The 26,062-nt window shown below is 35.2% G+C and overlaps 3 protein-coding genes across 3 annotated transcripts; 1 reads left to right on the top strand and 2 right to left on the bottom strand.

Moving 5' to 3' along the window:
* Positions 1 to 287: 287 nt before the first annotated feature.
* LOC145595913 (eukaryotic initiation factor 4A-9) lies at positions 288 to 5,564 on the bottom strand. Its single transcript, XM_081652346.1, has 5 exons — positions 5,413 to 5,564; positions 4,338 to 4,407; positions 4,097 to 4,203; positions 3,585 to 4,015; positions 288 to 1,166 (listed from the first exon to the last, which is right to left on the bottom strand). The coding sequence occupies exons 2-5, from the start codon at positions 4,403 to 4,405 to the stop codon at positions 531 to 533; spliced, it is 1,242 nt and encodes a 413-aa protein (XP_081508472.1). The 5' UTR covers positions 4,406 to 4,407; positions 5,413 to 5,564; the 3' UTR covers positions 288 to 530.
* A 6,805-nt stretch (positions 5,565 to 12,369) lies between these two features.
* On the bottom strand, positions 12,370 to 15,428 carry LOC145595912 (eukaryotic initiation factor 4A-9-like). Its single transcript, XM_081652345.1, has 5 exons — positions 15,278 to 15,428; positions 14,550 to 14,619; positions 14,357 to 14,463; positions 13,841 to 14,271; positions 12,370 to 13,286 (listed from the first exon to the last, which is right to left on the bottom strand). Exons 2-5 carry the CDS (start codon positions 14,615 to 14,617, stop codon positions 12,651 to 12,653), a joined length of 1,242 nt encoding a protein of 413 aa, XP_081508471.1. The 5' UTR covers positions 14,618 to 14,619; positions 15,278 to 15,428; the 3' UTR covers positions 12,370 to 12,650.
* An 8,404-nt stretch (positions 15,429 to 23,832) lies between these two features.
* Positions 23,833 to 24,195, top strand: LOC145593977 (uncharacterized). The gene has a single exon (XM_081650331.1). It carries the CDS (start codon positions 23,833 to 23,835, stop codon positions 24,193 to 24,195), a length of 363 nt encoding a protein of 120 aa, XP_081506457.1.
* The last annotated feature ends 1,867 nt before the right edge of the window (positions 24,196 to 26,062 follow it).

Below are 26,062 nucleotides of genomic sequence, written 5' to 3'. Positions count from 1 at the left end.
TTGAAGCAGATGGTTAAATTAAGCTGAACGTGAACAAGAATGGAAGTAAATGGCGTAATAAAGGTAAATGGTACAGTCAAGGTACCATTATTGTGTTGTCAAAAAATAGATTGTCTTCCAAATACAAATAACTAAAACCATTTCAGGCTCATAGAAAAGGTGTCAGGTTTCTTAATTTTAGCCAAAGAATATGCCTAACCAATCCATCTGCCAACAGATTGGCTCATGGGCATGCAGAAATGCAGAGTTACAAGCAAAACCAAAATCATGCCAGAACGAACAGCATATATGCCAATAGGGCAACAGAGGACACGGTCCTTGAGCCAAATACGATAAAGAGTATAATTTAAACTTGTCTCTAAGCTCCTACAAAATTTTAACCTGGGGCATCCACAACACAATTTAGTGATGTTCCCAGAATAGAGAAAAAAAGGAAAAGACAACACACAGTAACTTGCCCAAATCTTTAGTAAGCTGGACAGACAAAACATCTTACCTCAAAACACAAACAAAGTGACAACTTGTCGTAATCATATAAGATCCGCAACATTGGCAGGGAGCTCCTCAATCACCACATTGTAGAATTTCTGGATATCAAATAGCATTCTATCATCAGCACTGGTCACAAAATTGATGGCAACACCCTTTCTACCAAAACGTCCACTTCGTCCAATCCTGTGAAGATAGTTCTCAGGTTGAGTCGGCAAATCATAATTTATCACCAAAGAGACTTGCTGCACATCAATACCACGAGCAAGAAGATCAGTGGTAATGAGGACACGGGATGAACCAGAGCGAAATTCACGCATAATGATATCCCTAGTATTCTGGTCCATGTCTCCGTGTGTGGCAGACACGGTGTGATCACGAGCTCTCATTTGGTCGGTCAACCAGTCAACCTTCCTCCTGGTGTTCACAAAGATGACACTTTGGGTAATTGCCAAGGTTTCATACAGATCACAAAGAGTGTCAAGTTTCCATTCTTCTTTGTCAACATTCACATAGAACTGCTTAATACCCTCAAGGGTGAGCTCATCTCGCTTCACGAGAATCCTCACAGGCTTGTTCATGAACTTTCTGGTGATCTCAAGGGCCTCAGGAGGCATAGTAGCAGAGAAAACTCCCACCTGGATCTTAGGGGGTAATTGCTGGAAAATGTCATAGATCTGCAGAGGAAAAACAAAAAAATAAGTACCAATAGTACACGCATTAAACCCACAGCAATTCAGAAAAATAAGAGTGTAAGACCCAAGTCCCAAATACTGCATAAACAAATTTACGAGTAACCCCACTCCCACAGACCCACACAGGTAAGGACAGATGTGGCAGCAAGAACCCCCGAAAAAAAACAACACACACATGTAGCAAGCACACATAGAAAACTCCTCATAAACTATTCCCCCAATTTCCATATTACTCCCTCCATTGGACTTTTTTAACTTCACATATATTAAATTTTAGTGACGTATTAAGAATAAAAAATATCATAAAATATGTTGTTAAATAGGTATTAATATTAAGTTTCATATCAGCTTTTTTTATTTTTTACTATTGTGTAACTATAAATATTTAAAGGTCATATTGGCATGTGTCAAGTTTGACTGTGCCAATTATTCTGGAACAGAGGGAGTAGATATTATTTTTCTAGTGGATCATTATTTGAAATATATCAATCTAAACTAATATAGAGTAACTACTACAGCTGAATGCATCCAAACCACACTGATAATTTTGTGCATTCACACGAACAAAATCATATAAACATGACTATTATTGAAACATCAAGCCCTTCAAACAGGAACAAACTAGCCGCACAAATAAATTCTACCAATCACTCTAACCAGGCTAGTATTTGGACAACAATGTATTCAAACAGAACACTATCAAGTTTTGCCTCCGATGCAAAATGGCACCAATAAACAAGGCAACAGCCTGAATACAACATAGCACTCAACAAGAACATAATATAGCAGTGCTATAAACATGACATCAAATTTCGATGCATCCCATACAACCAGCAGAAATTTATAAGCATAACCACAAAGATCCCACAACGAAACAACTTTCAAAAGAGCACATAAATTAAGATACAATAAATAAATAAATTTAAAAATTGCATAAAAACACCAGCATGCAAACATTCCGGGAAAAAAAAAAAAAAAAAAAAAAAAAAAAAAAAAAAAAAAAACACACAGTAATTAAACAGTCCAACCACTTCCCTCAATCCCTCACCCTAATATTCGTCCTTTTCTGATTGCCACTCTATGTTACCTGGACACGGCATTTTGGCCGGCATACCCGGGTCGATACGACGCGACACCGATCCGGGTATGAAATCCGTTCCGGATACTCCATTTTGTTCTCGGGTACGACGGCCATTGAAGGAGTTGAAGCTTTGAAGAAGATGAAGACGGTTCTCAAACAATTTCGAAGATGAACACGATTACGAGTTTTCTCAATGCAGTTTTCTCTCTCTTTCTTCTTTCACGTGTATTTACTTATTTAATTTCTGAAGTTTTTGACTTTTTTTCTCCCTCCTCTCTCCTGATTTACCTAGCAGTAACATTTTTTTTTTTAATATATGTGCTTAAGGGTGGCGGCTAGGGTTTTGTTTTAATTGGTAAAAAGCTTAAAAGGCCTTAAACCTATGTTTCTCTATCAACAACTTGGGCTTTTTTTAAATAAACAACTTGGGCTTTTTATTTTGTTTACTTTTTTTTAGCAATCCACTCACCTAGATATAAAAATCTATCAATAAAAACCACCTATATAATTTTTGATATATTATGGACAAAATTATTGCCGTATCCGTACCCGAGTCCAATGTTAAGACGGTGTCCCCGTGTCCTAAATTTTTGAGAATGGCGTATCCGACACTCGGATACGTACCAATATCGGATACCCGTACCCGTGTCAATGTAACATAGTTGCCACTTATGTTAAAAGATACAGCATAGTTCATATAGTTAAAACATAAGACTGCATCCAAATAGAAGAATGATATCCCACCAATTTTCACAACCACCACTCCCCCCCCCCCCCCCCCCCTAATAGGAAGCAAAACCTATAAATTAATATATAACTAAAGTAGAGAACAAATCACATCATAAAAGACCAACCCAAAAATTAAAAAATAAAATAAAATAAAAACATTTGAAAGTAGACCCAGCTTTTAAACACACACCATCCAACAGGTAAGACTGGGAAATGGGGGCACTAGGCTCTATGATTCTTTGAGACAAGGTACTTGCGATAGACAAAGGTGAGTGTCCAAGTGTTAGACTTAAGTGTTTTATGAAACTAACATCATAATTTAGCCTAAAAAGAAGTGACAAGCATCTATACCCATGCCAAACAGACAAGAATCTATTGCTTGAGGTGGAAAGAGCATTAGGAGTTGTTTGCAGCTCAAAAAGAAAAAACAGCAGAAGAATAACCTATATAGTTATTTAACCATTACAAAACACATTCGTAATACACAGAAATAGGCAGAACAAAACATAAACAGTCGGATTAAACAGTGCAATACTGCAATGCAGAAAACCTAATTGCAAATAAATATACAAATAAAATGTGCAGCGTACCTGGTCCTTGAAACCTCGAGAAAGCATTTCATCAGCCTCATCCAGAACAAACATCTTGATGTTATTTGCACGAAGGGACTGTCTACGCAACATGTCAAAGACACGACCAGGGGTACCAACAACCACATGTACTCCAGCAGAAAGGATTCTTTGATCCTCGCGAACACTTGTTCCACCAACACAAGCATGTACCTTCACACCCAAATAGTCACCTAGAGCCCTCATAACCTTCTCAATTTGTTGAGCAAGCTCCCTAGTAGGAGCAAGAACAAGAGCTTGACATTCCAATAATTCATAATCCAGCTGCTCCAAGATTCCAGAGCAGAAAGTGGCAGTCTTTCCAGTACCAGATTGGGCTTGCTGAATCACATCAAGACCCTTACAGAAGGGGACAATTCCCCTTTGTTGAATCGCTGAAGGTTTCTCAAAACCTGACAGCAGACATCAACACAAATTAACCAAGGGACAGAGTAAACACATTCAATTTAAAGTAATTGCATCTTTAAATTTACCATAAGCATAGATTCCTCTGAGAAGGTTCTCTTTTAAACCCATCTTATCAAAGCTATCATGAACCTCATCATATGAAGTGAAGAAATCATTTCCTTCTTCAGAGAGCCTTCATAATAAAATTAAAAGATCAGAAAAAGAAAAGATCAAAAAGTTCTTCCTATGTTACAAATTACAAAACTTAAAACTATGTTAATTGATACTAAATTAACAAGTAGAAAGGAGGGAGGTGGACAATCTTACATTTCAGTCATTTTGGTGTCATACTGACGAGGATCAAACTGAGAACCTTCAGGAGCAGCTCCAGCCATGACTGCATAATGTACAACCAAAGCCCATTAACACATTGAAAAAAGGAAACTGATTACAGCACTCACTAAAAAAAGAATAAACACAAAAAGATTTCTGACATTATCAAAGCTCATTTACATGAAGTCCTATTACCGCTTAAGTAGCTGGGATAGATACAAGATACTAGCCCCTTGATATTAAGATCATACGAAAAAAAAGAATGTACTAATTGAGATATCATACGAAAAAAAGAACGTACTAATTGAGATATCTCGAATAAGTTATCATCTTCAAAAGAAAAATAACAGATGAACGGATTTCTCAGGATGTCCAGCTTAAAAGAATGGCAGACGGTTTCTAAATTAAATTTCTCTACATCCTTTATCATAAAGGCTTGACAAAACCATTGACATTTTTTTCCAAAGATCTAATATATCATCTTGTCCGACTGTCCAGTTTAGCATAGATAAAAGAAGATTCATACTTGAGAACAAAAAACGCCTTCACTAAACAGCGATGCATCCTCATCAATACTAATTCCGAATCACTACGCAATGATGCAGAACAGGAGATATAAATCGATGCATAATCAAGCTAAGCTAAGCTAAGCTATACTGGTAAGAAAAATTGAACTCCACAACACAGCAATCATCCATAAATCCATGTTATCAGCAAATTATGAATACAATTACCAACAATTCCCAATTCAATAGATAACAGAGAAATCAATCAACAAGCATAACAAACAAATCAAGCAAATCGATCACAATTCAGCATAAATTCCTCCCAAAAAGATCATCAATTTCATCAAGCAACAGCATTAAATCACAAAATTCAGCTAATTTATACAATTCAAAACGCATCAAACATCAAATCAACAAAATAATTGAACCATTAACAGATCTCAAACCACAGATCTCACACAATCGCCAAAATTACAGCTAAATTAAATCAACAAAATTGAAGAAAAATAGGTGAAAATCAAACAAAATAAGCGTAAAATTAAGAATCGAATAAAGAAGCATACTTGAAATTGATGAAGATTGAAAGTGAAACGAATCGAAAATTTGAGAGTGTCGATTGAAGTTAGGGTTAGAGCCGTGGAGAAACTCTAACCGGATCTGAGGAGGAGAGAGAGAGGGAAAGCTGAAGCCTTTTTTTGCGAAAATTCGAGGACAATTGTTTACCAATGAAAGGGTACCTAGGGTAATATCTCCCACTATTTATATTATTATTATTTTTTTATTATTTGATTTATATTAGAAATAGAATATTATTTTTGGAAAGAAAAAAAAAGTTAGTTTTTTTTTTTTTTTTTGACAAAGGATACAAACAGATTACATATTAATACTTAAGCTAATAAACTTAACCGCCGCTTCTCCTGCTATAAGATGAGCTCTATGAACGCGCTGACGATCAGCCTTGTGTATACTACAGAACTGGAAAGTTGAGCCTAGACGTTGAATCTTGCGAATGAGCCAAATATAAGCAATATTACCATGGCCATCCCCCCGTAGGAGGGAAACCAGATTCCATGAGTCCGTAAACACCGTGATAGAATGAAACCCAGTATCCAAAGCCCATTGGAGCCCATACAAGCAAGAAAGTGTCTCCGCATGTAAAGCCGAAGAACAAACCCCAAAGTTACTACCACCAATGATCCGATCATCTAACGGGTCATCATTATCCAGGCACCATCCCATACCGGCATGTTGAGAGTCTTTGAACCAAGACCCATCTATTTGCATGGAAAGAAGAGCGCTCCCCTGAGAATTCATTCCAAGCTGAGCAACGTAAAAACCAGGCGGATGAGGGGAGCCACCATCACCCCCCACATCATTTGGCGAACTTGCAAAGGCATCCGAAGATACAAAAATGGAATGTGATTCCATTACCTCTGCGAACTGTGAATCAAACGGGCGAGATGCGGACGAATCCCTAAAGATTCTGGAATTCCGACATAGCCACAAACTCCAAAGCGTACCGACAAAGGTATCTAAGCGAGTACTAGAAGGCCCATCCAGACTAATAAAAAGTCGGATATAATCTTGGATCCAATCCGATAAGGAAAGGTCTCCATTAAATTCTGAGCGGATACCAAGGCATCCACCCCTCCAAACTAATCGTACAGTAGTGCACATTCTAAAAATATGTTGCAAGTCCTCTAGTTCGGAACGACAAAGGTCACAGAATACATCTTAAATCAGAACACCTCTATGCTGGAGCTTTACCTTAACTGCAAGAGCGTGATGTAGCAGTTTCCATAAAAAAAGCTTCCATTTGGGTTGTAATTGGAGAGACCACAGTACTTTCCAGAAGGAATCAGTACTAGAAGGTGTGGAAACAGGAGAAAGTTGCAACTGGAGCATAGCATAACCTGTTTTCACCGAGTAGGTTCCAGAAGGGGTGGTCGCCCAGAACCGAAAGTCTTCCTTAGTCGTATCAGGTTCCTCCATTGTGAGGATTGTAGAGGCTGTCTTAGGAACAAACCAGTCAACTACCTTAGCAGTGTCCCACATCCTTGTCTGAGGATGGATAAAAAAACTAACTTTCTTCACAGCAAAGCTCGACAAAGAAATTCCAGGCTTCAACTCCGCAACACAGCCATTGACCCACTTGGCCGACCCTGCAAGAGTGGAGAGGCCATTACCAATCTTCAAATTGCAGCCCTGTTTCAAAAGAGTATCCGCTTTAAGTAACCCCCATAGGCCATACGAATGACGACCAGAAAAGGAACGGCTGGTGTGAGGATTGGTGGACAAAAAGGTCGTACGTACACCAAAAACTTTAGACACTAGCAGCTGTGGGTTTGAGTGAAATCTCCACACCTGTTTCATAAGCAATGCCTTGTTTAAGGAAGATAGACAGCGGATGCCCAGGCCACCCAAGCCACGAGGAAGATGCATAGTATCCTTATTAACCCAGTGCATACCCTTATTTTCCGAATGTGCCCAAAAGAACCGCATTAGCAAGGAATCAATTTTCCCAGTAACCGAGACAGGTAACTCATAGCAAGCGAGTACATGGGAGGCCATAGCTACTAGGATAGAGTTAATAAAAATTAACTTTTGCGATTGTGACATCCGGATAGTATTTAAACAATTATTCCTTGCAATGATTTTGTCGATAATGAATTGGAAGTGGTCTTTCTTTTTTCCCACAAAGTCAATTGGAGCCCCCAGATGATGGTCAAACACCTGAACAAGCTTCATTTGGAATATCGATTTGAAACCTGCCTGAGAGGAGGCGCTAACATTCGAGCTAAACTTAATCAAGGACTTAGACAGGTTTAGCTCCTCTCCAGATATCTTCATAAATCGTTGAATGATGTGCATGATATTGGTACAGGAAGCAGATGTTGACCGGAAAAAGATGAGTGCATCATCCGTGAAGAATAAATGCGAGATGGTAGGGCTTGACCTAGAAAGCTTAATTCCTTGAAAAAGCTTCATATCCTGTCCTAGGTGCAACATACGAGAGAAAATATCCATGCAGAAAAGAAAAAGATAAGGAGAAATGGGATCACCCTGACGAAGACCACATTGTGGTTTAAAGGGATCCGAAGTTGTTCCATTGATCAATGATTTATAAGAAACCGTGGCGAAGCATTGTTGGATCATCTGTAGCCATCGTTCCGGAAACCCATAGGCTTTTAAGACCTGCAAAAGAAAACTCCAGTGAATTCTATCATAAGCTTTGCTCATATCAATTTTGATAGACGCAAGCCAATTAGTGCCAGATTTTGAACAATTGATTTTCTCCATTAATTCATGGCTCAACAAAATATTATCCGTCATAACACGTCCTTGAACAAAGGCATGCTGAGAATCTGAGATGAGAAGAGGAAGATACTGGCGTAACCTTCCCACCAAGCACTTAGAAGCGCATTTTTACACTGTGTTGCAAAGACTAATCAGTCGCAAATGACCCATCTCTGTTGGGGTACCAATCTTAGGAATCATAACAAGGAGAGATTGATTCCACTTTTTCAGTAGGTACCCTGTCTGGAAAAAACTTTGAATACCTGACACAACCGAAGCACCCACAACATCCCAGTGAGTTTTGAAGAACTCGACTGTAATTCCGTCCGGCCCCGGAGACTTACAGTTTCCTAAGGAAAACATTGCAGCTCGGATCTCAGAAGCAGAGAACGGACGTTCCAAATTAGCGAGTTGAGAAGAATTAAATCGGGGAAGATCTAATTCGCGAAGGATGATATCAATTTCCGGATCATAAGGAGGCAAACTATCACTCTTGAAGGTTTTTTTCAGAGACTCCACAACAACATGCTGAACATCAACTTGACCATGTTGGAGCACTCCCAGATCATCAAACAACGAGGAAATCACATTTTTTTTCTGACGACTTTTGACCTTTGAGAACAGAAGTTTAGACGGGCAATCGCCTTTCAGTATCCAATTCTTCTTACATCGCTGTCTCCAGAACTGAAGCTGCACCAAGATAGTGTCCTTTGACGAAACAATATTATTCAGATAGAGAGAGGCATCGGTAACCGACTGAAGAGACTCACCCTCCTCAGAAAGGTTTTTCGTAAAATTTTTCCAATCCACACCCCAGAATTTCTTATTATTGAGACACCAATTCCTAAGTAATGATTTTACATGTTCCAGATTCTTTGAGAGAATGAACATAGGCGATCCAGAGATATTCCTTTGCCAAGTAGAGAGGACAAAGTTATGTGTTTCCTGAAAGTTGAGACACCAATTGTCCAATTGATATGGAAGGTTTGAGTGTCCTTGAAACTGGGAGTCGTCAAAACAAATAGCAGCATGATCAGACCCAGGAGGAGCAGCGCCATTCATGAAGCCAGGATCCCCTGCCCCTGATGAATTGGAGTGTAACGGAGCAGCAAAGTAGCCCTCCTGTGTCGCTGCTATAGTTGGAGCACCACCATGAGCAGAAGTAGCAGCCCAAGTAGCAGTATATGGAGCAGCAACAAAGCCCGAGGAAGACCGAGCAGCAAGATATGGCACATATGGGTCACCTGCCCTCATATTCTCCAGCATAAACCTTGTGGAATGTGGATTGTGATATGATTCAGGAGTAGTAGGATTAGTTTCAGATGAAGAACGAGTTGTAGTCCCCTGATTTGATGCAAAACCTGACGAAGATGAAGAGATAGCAGCCACGTTTGGGTGAGACACCACGTTTGGGTGAGACATATACCCATTTTGATACACCCCATTAATAGGGATAAATTCCGGCTCAATTAAGTTAATTTCGTGATGTAGGCAATGATTTTATGTTTCTTTTAGCTAGTTTGTATTCAAGTCGTTTTAGGATTTTATTTACTAGTAGTTTATTACTATCATTCATTCAATAACTATATACTAAAAGACCACACCAGCAATGACACATGTCATCTCCTGGTGTGTCTTTAGTTATTTTTCTTTTAATAAAAAAAATTATTGATTAAGGAAATCAATTATTTACAAAAATAACATTATTTACATATTCCATATTAATAAGTAGTAATTATAATATTTACAATAAAAAGATTTCACAAATCTTTCTAAAATATAAATGAAAAATCATACTCGCAGTGATTTGTGACCTATTTTACATAAATAGCTTTGATTTTTTGCCTACTTTTGTTTTAGTTGTGTATAAAAAGCTACAATTAAAAAATTGACATATCACATACTTTTATAATTTCTCGACTAATTTATAATTAAATACTTATCAATCAATAATCTATAATTATATTAATTGTAGATCACCGTGCATTGCACGGGAGCTAACCTAGTTTTATTAATTTTAAATAATAATTAATTATTTATGGAAAGAAAAAAAAAGATTAGTTTTCTTAATGAAGTTAATTTCATAATGTCGACAATGGTTTTAAGTTTCTTTTAACTAGTTTGTATTCAAGTCGTTTTAGGTTTCTATTCAGAAGAAAAAAGCAGTTTGTTCTTTGAAAAATCTCATCTATGCATCTGATATGTCTACAATATTGACTTTTATACTTTTTTTTTTTTTTTTTTTTTTTTTTTGTTGTTGCTCCTTTTTAATTGTAATATTTAGAATTTTATAATAATTACACATATTACCTTCATCGTCTTTCATTAAGTGCGCCTCTATGTATACTTTTAATTACTCGTATTAATTTTTATTTTATTTTTACTACAGTAATATTTATTACTAGAAGATATTAGTAGTATAGTTATACATTGGTTAAGACCAAACATTTCAATTAAAAATAAATAAATAAAAATAATAATAATAATAATAATAATAATAAAGGCAATTTATTTAAATAAAAAAACATATACTAAAACTTTAATAATTTTTACAAAAGAAGCTTATAGATGCAACATTAAAGGACTTCTTTTCCATCTACAACTAGTGTGTGTCCGGGCGATGTCCCGAAATGCTATTTTGTACATCGAACTTTTTTAATTTGATAATTATGTTCAACTGAGTATGATTCGGGCTTTGCTTCGGATGTTACGGTTTTTTTACCTCATATGTATTTATATTCTAATCTTGTGAAAAATAAATAAATTAGATAACCTCTAATTTGAAAGGAATATATAATGTTAATTATGTGAAATTTAAAACACTAATAAAAGTTGGTTGAGATGGTAAGTGTATAATCTTTATTTGTTGGAGGTCGTGGGTTCGAATCTAGATCAAACCATAATTTATTTATTTTGTTAAATGAACTTGCAAGCTTATGTGTCGCATGCACTTTGAATAATAAAATGGCATTGTGACATGGTTTCATCTACGTTGAAAAGTGTCACGTGGCACCGTTCCTTTAAATGAAACGCCTTTTAATAGATAGTATAGATAGATAGGTGGGTAGCCTTAATAAAGTGTTCTTCGTCTAAACTATGCACTTAGAGTTTCAATGGGGTTATGTATTATTATTATTATTTTTGTTTAAATAATTCCTTTTTGTTCAGTTACTTCCATCAAAATAAAAATTAAAAAAAAAAAAAAAAAAAGTTACAAGGAATTCTCTCATAAGATAGCACAACTAAGAAGTGGGGTTTGACAAAGGCAGAAAGACTTGTGTGAACCTGGTCCACAATAATATTATTATGGACCCGAAATTTATAAACACGCAACTGAGATTATATTGAACATAGTGACCCTTATTTTTAACATAATAACCTTATTTTTAACATAGTAACCTTTATTAAAACTTGTATAACGTTTAATATTATTGTGATTTGTGAACTTGAATACGAAGTTATAACCCTAATATTAACATAGTGACCTTTATAATTCATATTCACCAGTATATAAAATATTTCATTAAAAAATTAACATGTTATAGCTATATATTACAAAAATGACTTTTATTTCAACATAGTGACCTTATTTTTATTATAGTGACCTTTTTTTTAATAATAAAACAACTATAATTTCTCTAATATTAGTGGTCCACAATAAATTAGTGTGAACCAGGTTCATTTAAGAATTTGTATGACACGGGTTGTTAGTGTTCAAATCCTTACAAAATTGCACCCCATCATTTGGGGTAGGAATCTGTTATTGATATTTTAAAGATAGGAACAGATGACCTTGGCAAAGTGTTCACCGTTTCACAATCTCCTTAAAAAACAACTATACGTCAGTTCACAAACCAAATCTAACATCATATAGACCTAAAGTGGTATTCAATATTATGTCAATTATTCCTTCTTATTGCAATTGGTTATTGAAATTTGCTAGTTTAACTTCAGAGGGAAATCGATTTAGCCCTTAGTCACCCCTTCGATCGATTTGAATGCAAAGTTTCGTACTAAAGTTATTGTAAGGATATTGTAATAATTGGAAGACTCAAGAATGAGTTCTTTAGGCATCATTTCTAACCAAAGAAGATAGCCCAAAAAGAGCCTCTATGTAGAACCCGAATCACAGCATAGTAGCAAACTAGCAACTATGCGAGACTAGAAACACAAGTCGATGACAGAAAAAATAAAAACAAGCGAAAATAAAGATCAGCAAATTAGCCCAGAGGTGAAAAAAACTCTTCTTAACCTAAAATACAAAAGTACATTAAACTTTGTCTCCTACAAAAATTTAAGCTGGGACACCCACAGCGTGGTTAGTGATGTTCCCAAATAAAGGAAGAAAATTTGAAACGCATAGTAATAAAACTGATAGCTTTGAACTGTCATCCGATAAATAATTATCATCCAATAAACACCACGTTGTCCAAATGGAATCTTTACTAATTGGACAGAAAACACCTTCCCTAAAAACACAAACAAAATATCAGCCCTCGGATCATCAGATAAGATCAGCAACGTTAGCAGGAAGCTCCTCAACTGTGACACTGTAGAATTTCTGGATGTCGAAGAGCATCTTGTCATCGTCACTGGTAACAAAATTGATGGCAACACCCTTCCTTCCAAATCGTCCACTACGTCCTATCCTGTGCAGGTAGTTCTCTGGCTGAGTTGGTAAATCATAATTGATCACAAGGGAGACTTGCTGCACATCAATACCACGAGCAAGAAGATCGGTGGTAATGAGGACACGGGAGGAACCAGAACGGAACTCCCTCATGATGATGTCCCTAGTGTTCTGGTCCATGTCTCCATGAGTGGCTGAAACGGTGTGATCACGGGCTCTCATCTGGTCGGTCAACCAGTCAACCTTCCTCCTGGTGTTTACGAAGATGACACTCTGGGTAATCGCCAAGGTTTCATACAGATCACAAAGAGTATCAAGCTTCCAGTCCTCCTTGTCAACATTCACGTAAAACTGCTTGATACCCTCAAGAGTGAGCTCATCACGCTTCACAAGAATCCTCACAGGTTTGTTCATGAACTTCCTGGTGATCTCAAGAGCCTCTGGGGGCATAGTTGCAGAAAATACACCCACTTGGATCTTAGGTGGTAGTTGCTGGAAGATGTCATAAATCTGTAGCACAATAGGAAATTAGTTCCACTAATCCACAAAAATGGTTTCTCCTACAAATTAACTACAGCAGGAACTATAAATTTAATCAAGAAACATCATCATGAAGTAACAAAAGCAATAGTAAAAAGACCATGACTTTCTCACAAAGACAAAAAAAGCAGCTACATTCACTTGTATTGAGGTATTCAAGTGTATCAACTGAAAAAGTTACAAAACCTAGCCTAAGAGGATGCCACACAGATTACTTCTTCCTAAAACTCTAGCCAAGTTATCTTACACACAAAAGTGATGACCAGCCAAGCAACTATCCGTATTCAGCAATAGTAAAGGGCATAAATCACCTATTTCAACATACAAGTAATGCACCACATCTAGAACAACTACTGTAAACTAGGAAAATACACAAAATTAACCACAGGTTATCAGACATAATTTAACCCAACATCTCAACTTTCACAGAGCCAAAATGGCTAATACAGCACCATCTTATGTCAACAACGAAATGCAAAAACCACAAAGGCAAATGAATGTAGACTTAATATGAACGTGCATACCTGATCCTTGAAACCACGAGAAAGCATTTCATCAGCTTCATCCAAAACAAACATCTTAATTTGATTGGCACGAAGTGATTGTCTTCGCAACATGTCAAAGACACGGCCAGGGGTACCAACAACCACGTGTACCCCAGCAGCAAGGATTCTTTGATCCTCACGAACACTGGTTCCTCCAACACAAGCATGTACCTTCACGCCCAAATAGTCACCAAGGGCCCTCATAACCTTCTCAATTTGTTGAGCAAGCTCCCTAGTAGGAGCAAGCACAAGAGCTTGGCATTCCAGTAATTCGTAATCCAGCTGCTCTAGGATCCCAGAGCAGAAAGTGGCGGTCTTTCCTGTACCAGATTGGGCTTGCTGGATCACATCAAGACCCTTACAGAAGGGAACAATTCCCCTTTGTTGAATCGCAGAAGGTTTCTCAAAACCTGACAGAAGACATCAATACAAATTAACCAAAGGACAAAGTAAACATATAATTTAAACTCAAAGTAATCAAGTCCTTAAATTTACCATAAGCATAGATTCCTCTGAGAAGGTTCTCTTTCAAACCCATCTTATCAAAGCTTTCATAAACCTCATCATATGAAGTAAAGAAATCACTTCCTTCTTCGGAAAGCCTTCATCATCATAGGAAAGATAGAAATCAATATACCAAGAAATTCACAAAACTTATTACTTATAACAGACAAACAGAACAACATACAATTCACTCATTTTGTTGTCGTACTGACGAGCATCATACTGAGAACCTTCGGGTGCAACTCCTGCCATGACTGCAATAATCATGAACATACGATCAGATTCCTCAAACACAAATTACGCATTGCAAACTCGCTCGAAGCATAAACACAGTAACAACACAATTGAATCCCAAAAATCAAACGCGGCGAAGACAAATTCTTTGACAAAAAAAAACACCAATAAACAGCCGCTAATTCTAACATTAATTCACAAAATACCCAACGTCACAAACTCTTTACAATTATACCGGGAAGATTCGAAATTTTTATCCAAAAATAACCCTTATTCCCTTAAAAATTATAGATCAAATACGGGTACATCAAAATATGTAGCATTCTACGACGAAAAATAATGCAGCTAACAACATTAATAATCAAATTAGCAAATTTTCAACACAAAAACCTAAAATCATAATCAAATCTAAACAAACGACAACAGGGAAGACAAAAACTATAGGATAACACAATTACAACACCAAATTAACAATCTTGTTTACAAATTAAACATCATTATTTCATTAATCACCTCAAAAAACGCAGAATAAAGAACAAACCAAGCATTAAAATCAAAAACACAATTTACCCCACATAAATCAACTAAATCTATAACAAAAATTGGCGAAAAAATTAAGCAGCAATTAACAAAAGATTAAAAGATGAAATAAACAAAAAAAAGAGGAGAAAAACTTACTTGAAATTGGGGGAAAAAAGAGAGCGAAAAAGAGATTGAAAAGCGGAAGGAAGAACTAGGGTTAGAGCCGTATAGGAACTCTAACAGGATCTGAAGAGAGTGAAGGAGAGAGAAAAAAGGAAGCTTTTATATTTGAAACAAGGAACGACAACCAATTGCCGATGTTCCAATTCTATTTATATTAGGGTTTTGCTATTCTTTCTTTTGCTTATACTTGTCCTTTCATTCGGGCTTTTACCCGGCCTGCTTTCTTTTTGGGTCGGGTTTTGGAAATTTGGAAGGTTTGGGCTTCATGCTTCTTGGGTTTTTAATTGTCTGTTTATGGGTTGATGTGTTGTGTTACTTGTTTTATGAAAGTTTGGTGGAGTTGGGCATGGGTTTTGTAACTTTTGTTGTGTATACACTTGTATCGTGTTTTGTTATACTAGTTGTGGCATCGCGCGCGTTGCGAGCGTTACCTTAAGTTATCGTAATTTCTTTATTGCTATCAATGATAAAATTTTGTAAAAAAACAACAATGAAGTTGATATAATTTTGAATATCTTCGTTATAGTTAGATAAGTTTAAGTTTAATTTGTATTGGTTTTTTTAGAAAAAAAATCTAATTTGTATTCGCAACATATGCATGTGATACACTACTTTTGAATGAATCTCAATATTAGATTATTTTTTCAATTTACATATACGAAGATCATGTTCTAAAATTTACATACAAAGATCTTGTTTTTCATTTTGTATGAATCTCAGTTTTATGTTTTATATGAAACATAAGGAAGAGAGAGTGACATCTTACAACAAATGAGGTGTGCTTGCCTTAATGAATGGCACCCAAAGAGAATCAAATACCGGCTGTTTCACAAAGTTGTATTAATAGTTTCAACAATCTAGTAATCAAACAAAGTGCTCAATTAGCTACAATCCCCTACTAAACCTGAAAAAATTAAATGAACTTGTGTATATTTACATATAATTTTCAGAAAACACTTTCAACCATACTTTGCATCATAGGCTGTGCTGCTAACCTTAATTTGATATTTCATTTTGTTCATTCTTGAAATAAATCACATCAATTCAATAACTCAAACAAATAGTTCCACATAATAGGATAAAATTACATCAATTCAATAACCTGAACTAATGATTCCACACCATAGTATTAGATCACATCAATTCAGAAACTCAAACTAATAGTTCCAGACAATAGCGTAAGCTCACATCTATTCGAAAACTTAAACTAATAGTTCCGGACAAACATTAGATCACATTTATTCAAGAACTCGAACTAACACATACTGCCCTCAACATGATGAATTGTTCAGCATTTTAATCACTCTTAACTCCATTACCATTCTCGAAACCACCAAAACAAAAAACACAGTCTACACCAAAAAAGAAGAAAGAAAATTTGCATCTTGATAAAAACCTGATTAATTTGGTCAATTTTGATTAATTAATCAAATGTAGAAATAAAATTCAAAAACAAAAAGGGAAAAATGCTCGAATTAAATCAAACATATATAGTAAATTTCTTACGGAGTTAAAAATTAATCAAACATAATCTATTACAAATTTAAGATTATGAAATTCATCATATGTAGTCTCTTCATTTCCATTCTCGTTCTCGTTCTCACTCTCTCCCTTTTCCATTTTCCAATGCATATGATGGACCAAATTATGGGACTCTAAGCATGGCTTCATCATGAGCATTCTGGATTTTATCCTCAATCTTTGCCTTCAAAATGACAAGTAACTTCCATTAGGTAAGCAACTATACGTCAAAATACAGAAAAAGTATGCAAATATCGGGGAAAAGGTAGAGAATAGACCAGAATAGAGAGAAGAAAGAACAAGTCGTGCACTGAAAAATTTTAAGACATAAGATGTACTACCTCTGTTTTTTATTTTTTTGCAACACTGGAATATATTGTATCTCACAAATAATACCCCTAAGTTGCAACTAATAAAAATCAAATGTAGTATTAAACATAAACATGATTTATCATAAATTAGATGGTCAACCTTTAAAGTGCAGCACCAAATGGCATCAGAATGGCTCCAAAGAGATTTAAGAATGGATTCTCCTCCCTCGTTACCGGGTTTAAGCAACTCAACACCTAGATAGAATCTGTCAAAGTAGATGAACTATAATCAGTAACATGTTGAAGATTTGCATGTCACAAGCTATGTTACTCAGATTTGGATTGTTTGATAAAAGATGATAAAAAACCTGTAGCTTTGACAAATCCAACGATCAAGCGTCTGTGCTTCAGGAGTTCCAGGGGATAAAGGTGAACCATTAAAAGCACCAAAACGTGAAGGGGACAGCGCAGATGCTAGGATATTAAACTCCTAACCTACTGTCGTGCCATAGTAGCAACACTCTCTTGGAGATGAATCTCGAAAGCAAACTGAAAAGCTATAGTCATCACGGATTTCCCACATCAGAACCACTGTTATCAGCAAGTGATTTATTTCCAGCTGCGCCAACCTCAAGGGAAGATGTAAGGTCAAGAGTACATTTTGGACTTGAAACATCCTGCCATATCACAACTAATTTTAAGCCAAGGTCAAGGTAGCAAAAACAAGACAAACATCATTGAAAATGAGTAGCTTAACTTCAAGAAAATAATCATCTTGGAAGATTTGATTGGAATGATACAGAAACCAGATGGAAGGAGAGGAGCATCATCAGAGAAAGATGCATCTATTGTAGTGAATACAAGTTCTGCGCATGCCCCAAACAATGCAACAGAGTACAAAATCAAGAATATGCTTACTTGCAGCATAAATGTCTCCCGACATAAACATGTCTTCATGATAATGACCGAGATTTTCAAGCCGAACAACCTCCATAAATTGTTGCACAGAAACAGATTATACTATCAATATCAGCTGTAAAAAAATTAATTCAATCAAGATTAAAGAAAAATTATAAGAGATTTTTCTTGCTTCTTCATTTTCAATTGTGTGTGCAAGAGGAAAAATGACTTGACCCCCAACACATCCAGTATGAGCAACTGGTATGGTACAAGGAGCAGCTTTGACAGCAGCTACTGCATAAGCAACAATGCCGCTATCAGGCCATTCAGATCAATGTTCTCGCCAGAATCGAAGGAGTACTGCAGGAGGCACATTATGCAACATAGTATTGAAGGAGAAGATGAGATAATGGGGCAAAATTTAAGCCTAAAACAGAACAAGAAACACAAAAATATGCATTTTAATTTAGATGACTAAAGCTAACATGAGTCCATGACCATCCCTATTACACAAGTAGAGTTATGGGTCAATATTCAATAGGTAAGCAGCTATACGTCAAATTTAGAGTTCAGCTTTCAGACACAAGATTTGCCCACCCAAAAACAGCAACAGAATTATGATTACGTTTTAACTTTTAAGAGTAGAGTACCTCTAAATATTTGAACCGAAGGCTTTTACCAATATGCTTGACCAGTGCCGCATCAGCAGCAACAACTAAAGGTAGCAAGGGAGTATAATCTTAGTTTTACTTAACTTCACATGATCACATCAAATGCATGGAAGCACATATGTAGTACCGAGTAGAAGGAAATTGAGGATAACATTTAAAAGTTAAAATGAACTACAGAGAACTTTTACTATCAGTTTCAATCCTTAGTGCCTGCACCCAGATGCAGAGTCATCATCTTTCATGTACTACAATGTGTCCCTGAAGTCTACCTGACCAAAGAGTATCCACTTACCTTCAATTTCCTTGTCATCTACAGGGGCATCTTAGCTGAATTCAAATCGCTCTCGTTGTGAGCACGTACCCATCATAGTATCCTTCTCAGCTGCAAGAAATAATTGAAACCCAAATCAAATTATAATGATTACTTATGAAAACTAAGAACCTGATACGATAGAGCAGATAGTTCAAGATCCCACACAGCAAGAGCTTTAAAAAACACATTTCAATTTTTTATAAGCATAATAAATTGACCTCATTACAAATAAGATCAAGGACTAAGCTGGCTGGGTCTCCTAGTAAAAACTGCAAACCATGCTAGGATCAAGAAAATGAGGCAAGACTTATAACAAGTTTCATTATTGCAATGGTAATATATTTCAAGACCTCATATAATTGTAAGTGGGTGACAGAAAATAAATAAACCAGACAATTCTTCAAGATAGAATACATGGTCCAAATTTGAATGGGGCTCCTAGAACAAATTCAAACAAGGAATAAAAAGAATGCCCAATTCTATACAAATTAGAAAATTGATGAAATTTTCTAATAAAAACCAAAGTCGAGAAGACATCAGTCCCGCTAAAGTCAAAATGCTTATTAATGCTTTGCTAATAATAGTATAAACATATGATGAGTATAACCTCCTATTGGGCTTGTCACTGTACTCAAATTGTATAAAGTTAAGGTATAGTGGCAAGCTCAATAGGGGGGTACACTGTACATACAGCATACTTCCTCCGGTTTATTTTAGTTGACACCGTTTGACTTTTACACTATTCACACAATGACTCGCTTTTGCGGTTTATAGATATGATAAAATATATTCATGTGGAATCTTGTTTGAATCGTCTTTATAGATATTTTATTAAAATCCACTTTTTATAATTTTATAATGTTGATAATTGAAGTTATTAACCGTTAAAAACATGCGTTGGTAAGCGTGATAACAGAAAGGTGTCAACTAAAAAAAACAGAGGAAGTATCAATTACTCCCTCCGTCCCTAAATTACATTCATCCTTTCTATTTTTGGTATTCCAAAATTACATTCCTCCTTTCTATTTTTGGTAAGTTTTTTTTAGTAAATCAACTCTCTTTTTTGTTTTATATTTAATGCTTTCTCACTCATCCTTACCTAATCTCACTCATAATTCTTGTCCCAAATTACAATGAATATGATTGGTTAAAAATTTTCAATTAGGAGCATGTGATTGGTCCTTTTTTTTTTGCAAAGGATTGATGACATGTCATGAGTAATAACTAATCTATCTTTGTACTTCCCATAGCATTATCAAATCATTGTTATTTGTCTAACTCATTCCTCCTTAATTCCCGTGTAAATTTCCAAAGAGGAATGTAATTTAGGGACGGAGGGAGTATCATATTAAACTATTTAATCAATAAACTTTTGCCACTCTTTAAGTTTATAATGAAATAGACAACATGACAAAAAAAAAGAAAAAAAAAAGGAAAGATAAAAGAAAAGCTCATTTAATTAAAGGGGGTTTTAATTCATAAAAAAAAAAATTGAGTATAAATAATTGCCTACTTCGATGATTAGCTACATTTAACTCAATTATTCGATGTCAATGTCTTCCGTAAAAAAATCATTAACATAATTGAAATCACTAATATATTTATAAATCATTAAGCTATGCAACTATAACTTTGAATAAATCACCTATTGTGAGTTTGATGAATTGTAAATTTAAAAATATTCCAAGAGTTATATAGAACTTGAGAAGAGAGGCATAGAGAGGGTTAAGTTGCTCTCCCAACAAGGCAACAAGAGTAGAAACACTAAGAGCAATATGCCATTTATGGTCCACCCTAGAAAAGTCACAAAAAGTTATGAGCACCAAAATTAGCAATAAACAGTAATTCATGAAAAATGCAACAATTAGCTCAATAATATACACAAATTCGAAAGCACCACTCTTATTACAAGCATAATGATTTACAAGGTACAAATAAATTAAAATAATGTTATTCACAGAACATAGCAATTCAAAATCTTTATCTTATTTTCAAAATCCTGATCCTATTGAAACAAATCAGATTACAATCTAGGAATTTTGAGTTTCAAATCAAGTCCAATAAGAATCCTAATTCACATAAACGATTAAACCCTAGACCGAAAACGATTTCGATGATTATAAAAACAAGCATCTTATCTTAGAAGCTGCTTCAATGGACGAAAAATCCAGCCCAGAAATTACCCTTTACAAATTAACACACAAAAAACTCAACATCCCCAACTACCATTTAAATCCGTCATAAATTCAACAAATCACAACAATAAAACATGAAAACCGCAATAAATACAAACAAATTAAGAAAATTAACAAAATCAGAGAGAAGAAAACTAACAACGAGAGGGATCAAGTCCACCATCAGAAGCTACTTTAATGAAGAATTGAGAGTATACTTGAATGGAGAGGTACATGAAGTACTTAAATAACTTAGAGCAAGCCCAACTTTTTTGCAGAGTTGGGAATTCCTAAATTGGAAAAGGCTTAACATACATGTAAACATTGAATTGAAGAAGACGCAGTGAAGATTAATTTTGGGTACAATTCAATTTCAGATGAGAGAGAGTGAATCAAAAGGAGAGGAGATATTAGATGACTGAATCAAAACAACATGAATGAAAAAGGGAAAGCAAAATAAGAAGATGAGAGGAAAACTGGGAAATGCAAACCACCAGAGAACTTAATTGCAGGGCCAAAAATGGAAATTCTCTGTTCCTAAGCTACAGTACTGTTCATAAGCAATAGTAATTTATTGCTCATATTTATAGAAAGGGGTAAAGATCGTGTCTGTTTTCATGTAGAGGTGATTAAGTTGGGTTTAGACGGGTCTTTTATATAAAATCTTGTGCCAAAATCTACAAATTAGTGTTGGCCTTGTCAAGTTTAGGCATTTCGTGATTTATTGGGCTAGATATGGATTTGGAACTAATAAATGTGTTTCTAAGGTTGCCCAAATCTGAACCTTATTTAGGCCGGTTTATCACCTCTAGGCTCCAGCTTTGATGCGTATGAGGGTTTGTTGGCATGCTAAAGGTGTGTGGCAGGTAAATTTTATGTGTAATGTAATGTAATGATTTTGTGTCGGGATGAGTTAACATGGATAAGAAAGGGCTCATAGACTGGCAGAGACAACAAGCTTCAATTTCGTAGTGAATGAGTTATTGATTATTATATCAATTACGTCATATCTGGTTCAAATTATGGTTAAAGGGGAAAGGTTGTATTGATTGTAACTATATGTGGAAAGGGTCAAATAGTCAAAGGTCACTATAACGCTATAACCTTAATATATAAAGATTTTTTTCCCATCCTCTCAATTACTATGTTATAATGGACACAACCTCCTCATTTTTATGGTAAGGTGAAGGCTTATTGTGGGAGAACTAGTCAACTGCTGTAGCCAAGATGTTAGTGAGGATTAGACCTGATCAAATTTAGCCCGGCCCGATTTGGGCAGTTTTTTCGGTCCGATTTTTTTTTTTTTTTTTTTTTTTTTTTGCGAGTTTTGAAATGTGTATTTAAGCATTTTACTTATTTTTTCCCCGGCTCGAAAAAGCCAACGGCCCGCCCATTTTGGACGAGTTTGGGCACAAAAAACCTGACCAGCCCCGGCCCGTCCAATGATCACCTCTAATGTGGGGTCTCCTCGTATGTTAAATATATAAAATGTCCTTGATATTAGAATTTCAAAAAAGAAGTTCATGCTAATGCACTAGATATGTAAGGAAAACTATGTGAATTTCGATCTATGCTTAGATCTCTTTGCATTGCTAGATGGTTGTTTGAGTTTATTTGGCAAATTATTAATCTTTTGATGAAGTAGACTACGCATATGTCTATACTGCCAATTAGTTTAACTCAACAATCTCTCCAAAATAGGTCACAATATACAACCCTTCCAGTCTGCTACAATGACTATAAATTACACAATATTCTAAAACACAAAAGATAATTATCTTTCACTAAACTATATCTATCAATATCCAAATATAAGATAAATAACAACCAAATATTATGTCTAACAACCGCTTAAAAAAATATTATCAATCAAAAGATATAATTTGCATAGCTTCTTTATGAATCTTCTGGTTATTTACCAATTTTCATACTACTTTGAAAGACATGAATGGAATTTGTTATGAAAGACATATCAATTTAAGCTACCTTAATTTGGGTCAATTTTTGGTATGGCTTTATCAATTATCATAGGTCAAGTCAACTTTAGCTCACATCATCTTCAAAGTGTTTCATCTTGGTTAAACTTTAGAAATAAATCGACTCATTCGACACAAGTCAATTCAAGTCGGGTCAGTTTTATCAGGTCTATTCATGAAAGAAACCACTCATATAAACAACCAAATAAAGCGGGCCATCAAAAACTACAATCGGTCACCAAAATCCAAAGAACAATTACTCTAATTCAGATCAAATTCCACAAATCTTTCTAAATCATCATAAATACAAGCCTAACATTTTCTTAGTTCTAGTCTTATGTTACACCCAAAGTCTAAAGTCCCAACAATACCCTCACAAATTCTTCACCACTCTTTGACCAAGTCACAAAAGAAAAACAAAAAAATTGTGATAACAATAATTGCATAAAAACTAACACATAAAATCTTTTCCAACCCATAAAATAAAACACATAAATGCTGGAATTAGCTAGCTTTTTTATACTACTAAGTCTTATTTTTCCCACTAACCAACTTTCATAAAACATGATCATCAAATAAAAACACACACAAAGACTTTTCTCTCTCTTCATGCTCTGTTTTCTTCTTCTTCCCAACCACACAACAAAAACCCAGAAATTTCTATGGCTGCTGAATTCGAAACCCGAACATCGTACGGGCCAACGACGAATAACCTGCAGCTTGATCTTTATCACGGTGGCGGTAAGAATACTTGGAATGATCGAAGAAGTTACAGTTTAGATCACCACAACAATGATGATATGTATAACAACAATCATAATGTTTATGAAAATCAGTTTGATAATAAGCTGAAGAAATCGAAAACGTTTTCGAATTCGAAAGTTTGGTGCTTTAGTGATCCAGAGTTTAAGAGGAAGAAAAGGGTTGCAAGTTATAGAGCTTATACTGTTGAAGGGAAAGTCAAAGGGTCATTCAAGAGGAGTTTCACTTGGTTAAAGGAGAAATTGTTATATGGATTTTGGTGACTAATTATGATTTGGGTTGTTTTTGTTGTAAGTTTTTAATTTTGTTAATTAATTTTGTCATTTTAATCTTAAATTTTTGTATTTTGTTGTTTGCCTATATAATGCAAAAAATTGTGTATGTGTGTGTGTGTGTTTTTTTTTCCTCTTATATCATGATGTAAAATCTAAACATATTCATTATACATATGATTAGCCATTTTAGTAGTTGAATTCATAATTTTGCTAACATGTTCATTAGTTTTAGAGGATATAGTGTAGATGAGATTTGATTTATGTGATTATGTCTTGACTTTTAATCAATTAAGCTAATTGACATCATGACATGTGTTTACAATACTCGGAGCTGGTAAATCTTATTGTACTATATGATAGAAGTATAGAACAAAAAATACTGTAGAATGAAGAATTTTTAATCTTGCCATCCATTTTTTACTTATTCAAGGAATGGTGTCATATCTAATTAAGTAATTCGCCCTAAAATGGACATGCTACATCTTATAATAATATCGTACACTAATTTCATTTTCATTCAAGATATGCTGATAGAATATGGTATCTTTAATTGCAATAGAGGAGTTGCAAGAAAATGTGTCATGATGTAATACATACATGAAATTTCTTAACATAGCTTCCTAGGTTTTAAGGTATTTGGTAGTGCCCTATTATTTCAGGCAAATATTATGTGCACAAGTTTGTTGAACTGCTGGTTAGACAAACTTGATGATGGAATTCTCGTTTATCAATAATTTAATATCATCCCTAAGAATGAATGTGTTACAACCTTACAAAGAAGTGATCGCAGATCTTACATTTGTGAGGGAGAAACCTATTCCAATAGAGACGAGGAAGCTAAGGTTAAAACCCCGTCTTTGAGAGTGGATTCTTATTAGGTTACTCGATCTAAAGGGTTTTTGTTCCAAAATCTCCCTTCATTAGTTAGAGATATTTGCAAAGTATACTTATACACTAAATGACTAATAATTTACTAGTTAAATGGATCGGATCATCTTGTATAATTTAGAGGTGATGGCGTGCTATACTCCAACCGGGCATCCCCTACAAGGCTACAACCTACAAGTTCGTACGACTTATAATTATGCCTATGTTGATGGTTGTCATGTAGCATACAGGCAACATGCTATAGAGTTGACCTATTGATTAGATACATTGTGTCCAATATGGTTTGGAATGTTGTTGGTGTCTCAATAATATTCTTCTTCTGATTTGCTGTTCATTGTAGGCTCATAAACAAATTTAAGTTGTACGTTTATTGTAAAAGTGTGTGATAGTAGTACATGGTATATACTTCGTATATCATTGGTCACGACTAATTTGATCCACCTTTCATCTCTGATGTGTGTAGCATAAACATGTCTTCCTCTATTTGTTTAGCTTCAAATGTGCTTGTACACGGACTGTGGAGAATTCGATGATGGCGTTATCAAGCTAGAGTACGTGACAAAGATGGTTTACTTAAAGAGAATTGAATGTATAAGTTTATTACCTCGGATCAGTCGAATGCATAGCAAGACATGTATAATGTACTCGTATGCAATAAAGCAATTAGACTTTAGGCGTCTAAGACATTGATTGAGGAACAGAAAGTAAGCTCACATTGAAGGTTCCTCCCTAGATGTATATTAATCACTTGCAATATGTATTAAGCTACATTGAGTTTGAACAATTTTGCCTATTCTTGAAGTTGTGACAAAATTTTCTTAGAGAATACAATTATGTACCAAAAAATTATGGATTCCTTTTCCATAAAAATCTAACTCTTTCCGTTAAAATTAAAAATAATAATAATAATAAAAAAAAAAGAGAAACATCTAACTCACTAATGAATTACATCAACTGTCGGGTGCTT

This window comes from Chenopodium album, chromosome 19 (genome assembly GCF_948465745.1).
Source record: "Chenopodium album chromosome 19, dcCheAlbu1.1, whole genome shotgun sequence".
NCBI lineage: Eukaryota > Viridiplantae > Streptophyta > Magnoliopsida > Caryophyllales > Amaranthaceae > Chenopodium > Chenopodium album.
Note: the sequence above shows the minus strand (reverse complement) of the source record. Positions and strands in the feature narration are given on the sequence as shown.

Coding starts and splice junctions, on each gene's coding strand:
- LOC145595913 (XM_081652346.1), bottom strand. CDS start 4,405: ATGGCTGGAGCTGCTCCTGAAGGTTCTCAGTTTGATCCTCGTCAGTAT. Junction 4,016..4,096: donor CAGAGGAATCTATGCTTATG/GTAAATTTAAAG, acceptor GTCTGCTGTCAG/GTTTTGAGAAACCTTCAGCG. Junction 1,167..3,584: donor CTCGAGGTTTCAAGGACCAG/GTACGCTGCACA, acceptor TTTCCTCTGCAG/ATCTATGACATTTTCCAGCA.
- LOC145595912 (XM_081652345.1), bottom strand. CDS start 14,617: ATGGCAGGAGTTGCACCCGAAGGTTCTCAGTATGATGCTCGTCAGTAC. Junction 14,272..14,356: donor CAGAGGAATCTATGCTTATG/GTAAATTTAAGG, acceptor GTCTTCTGTCAG/GTTTTGAGAAACCTTCTGCG. Junction 13,287..13,840: donor CTCGTGGTTTCAAGGATCAG/GTATGCACGTTC, acceptor ATTGTGCTACAG/ATTTATGACATCTTCCAGCA.
- LOC145593977 (XM_081650331.1), top strand. CDS start 23,833: ATGGCTGCTGAATTCGAAACCCGAACATCGTACGGGCCAACGACGAAT.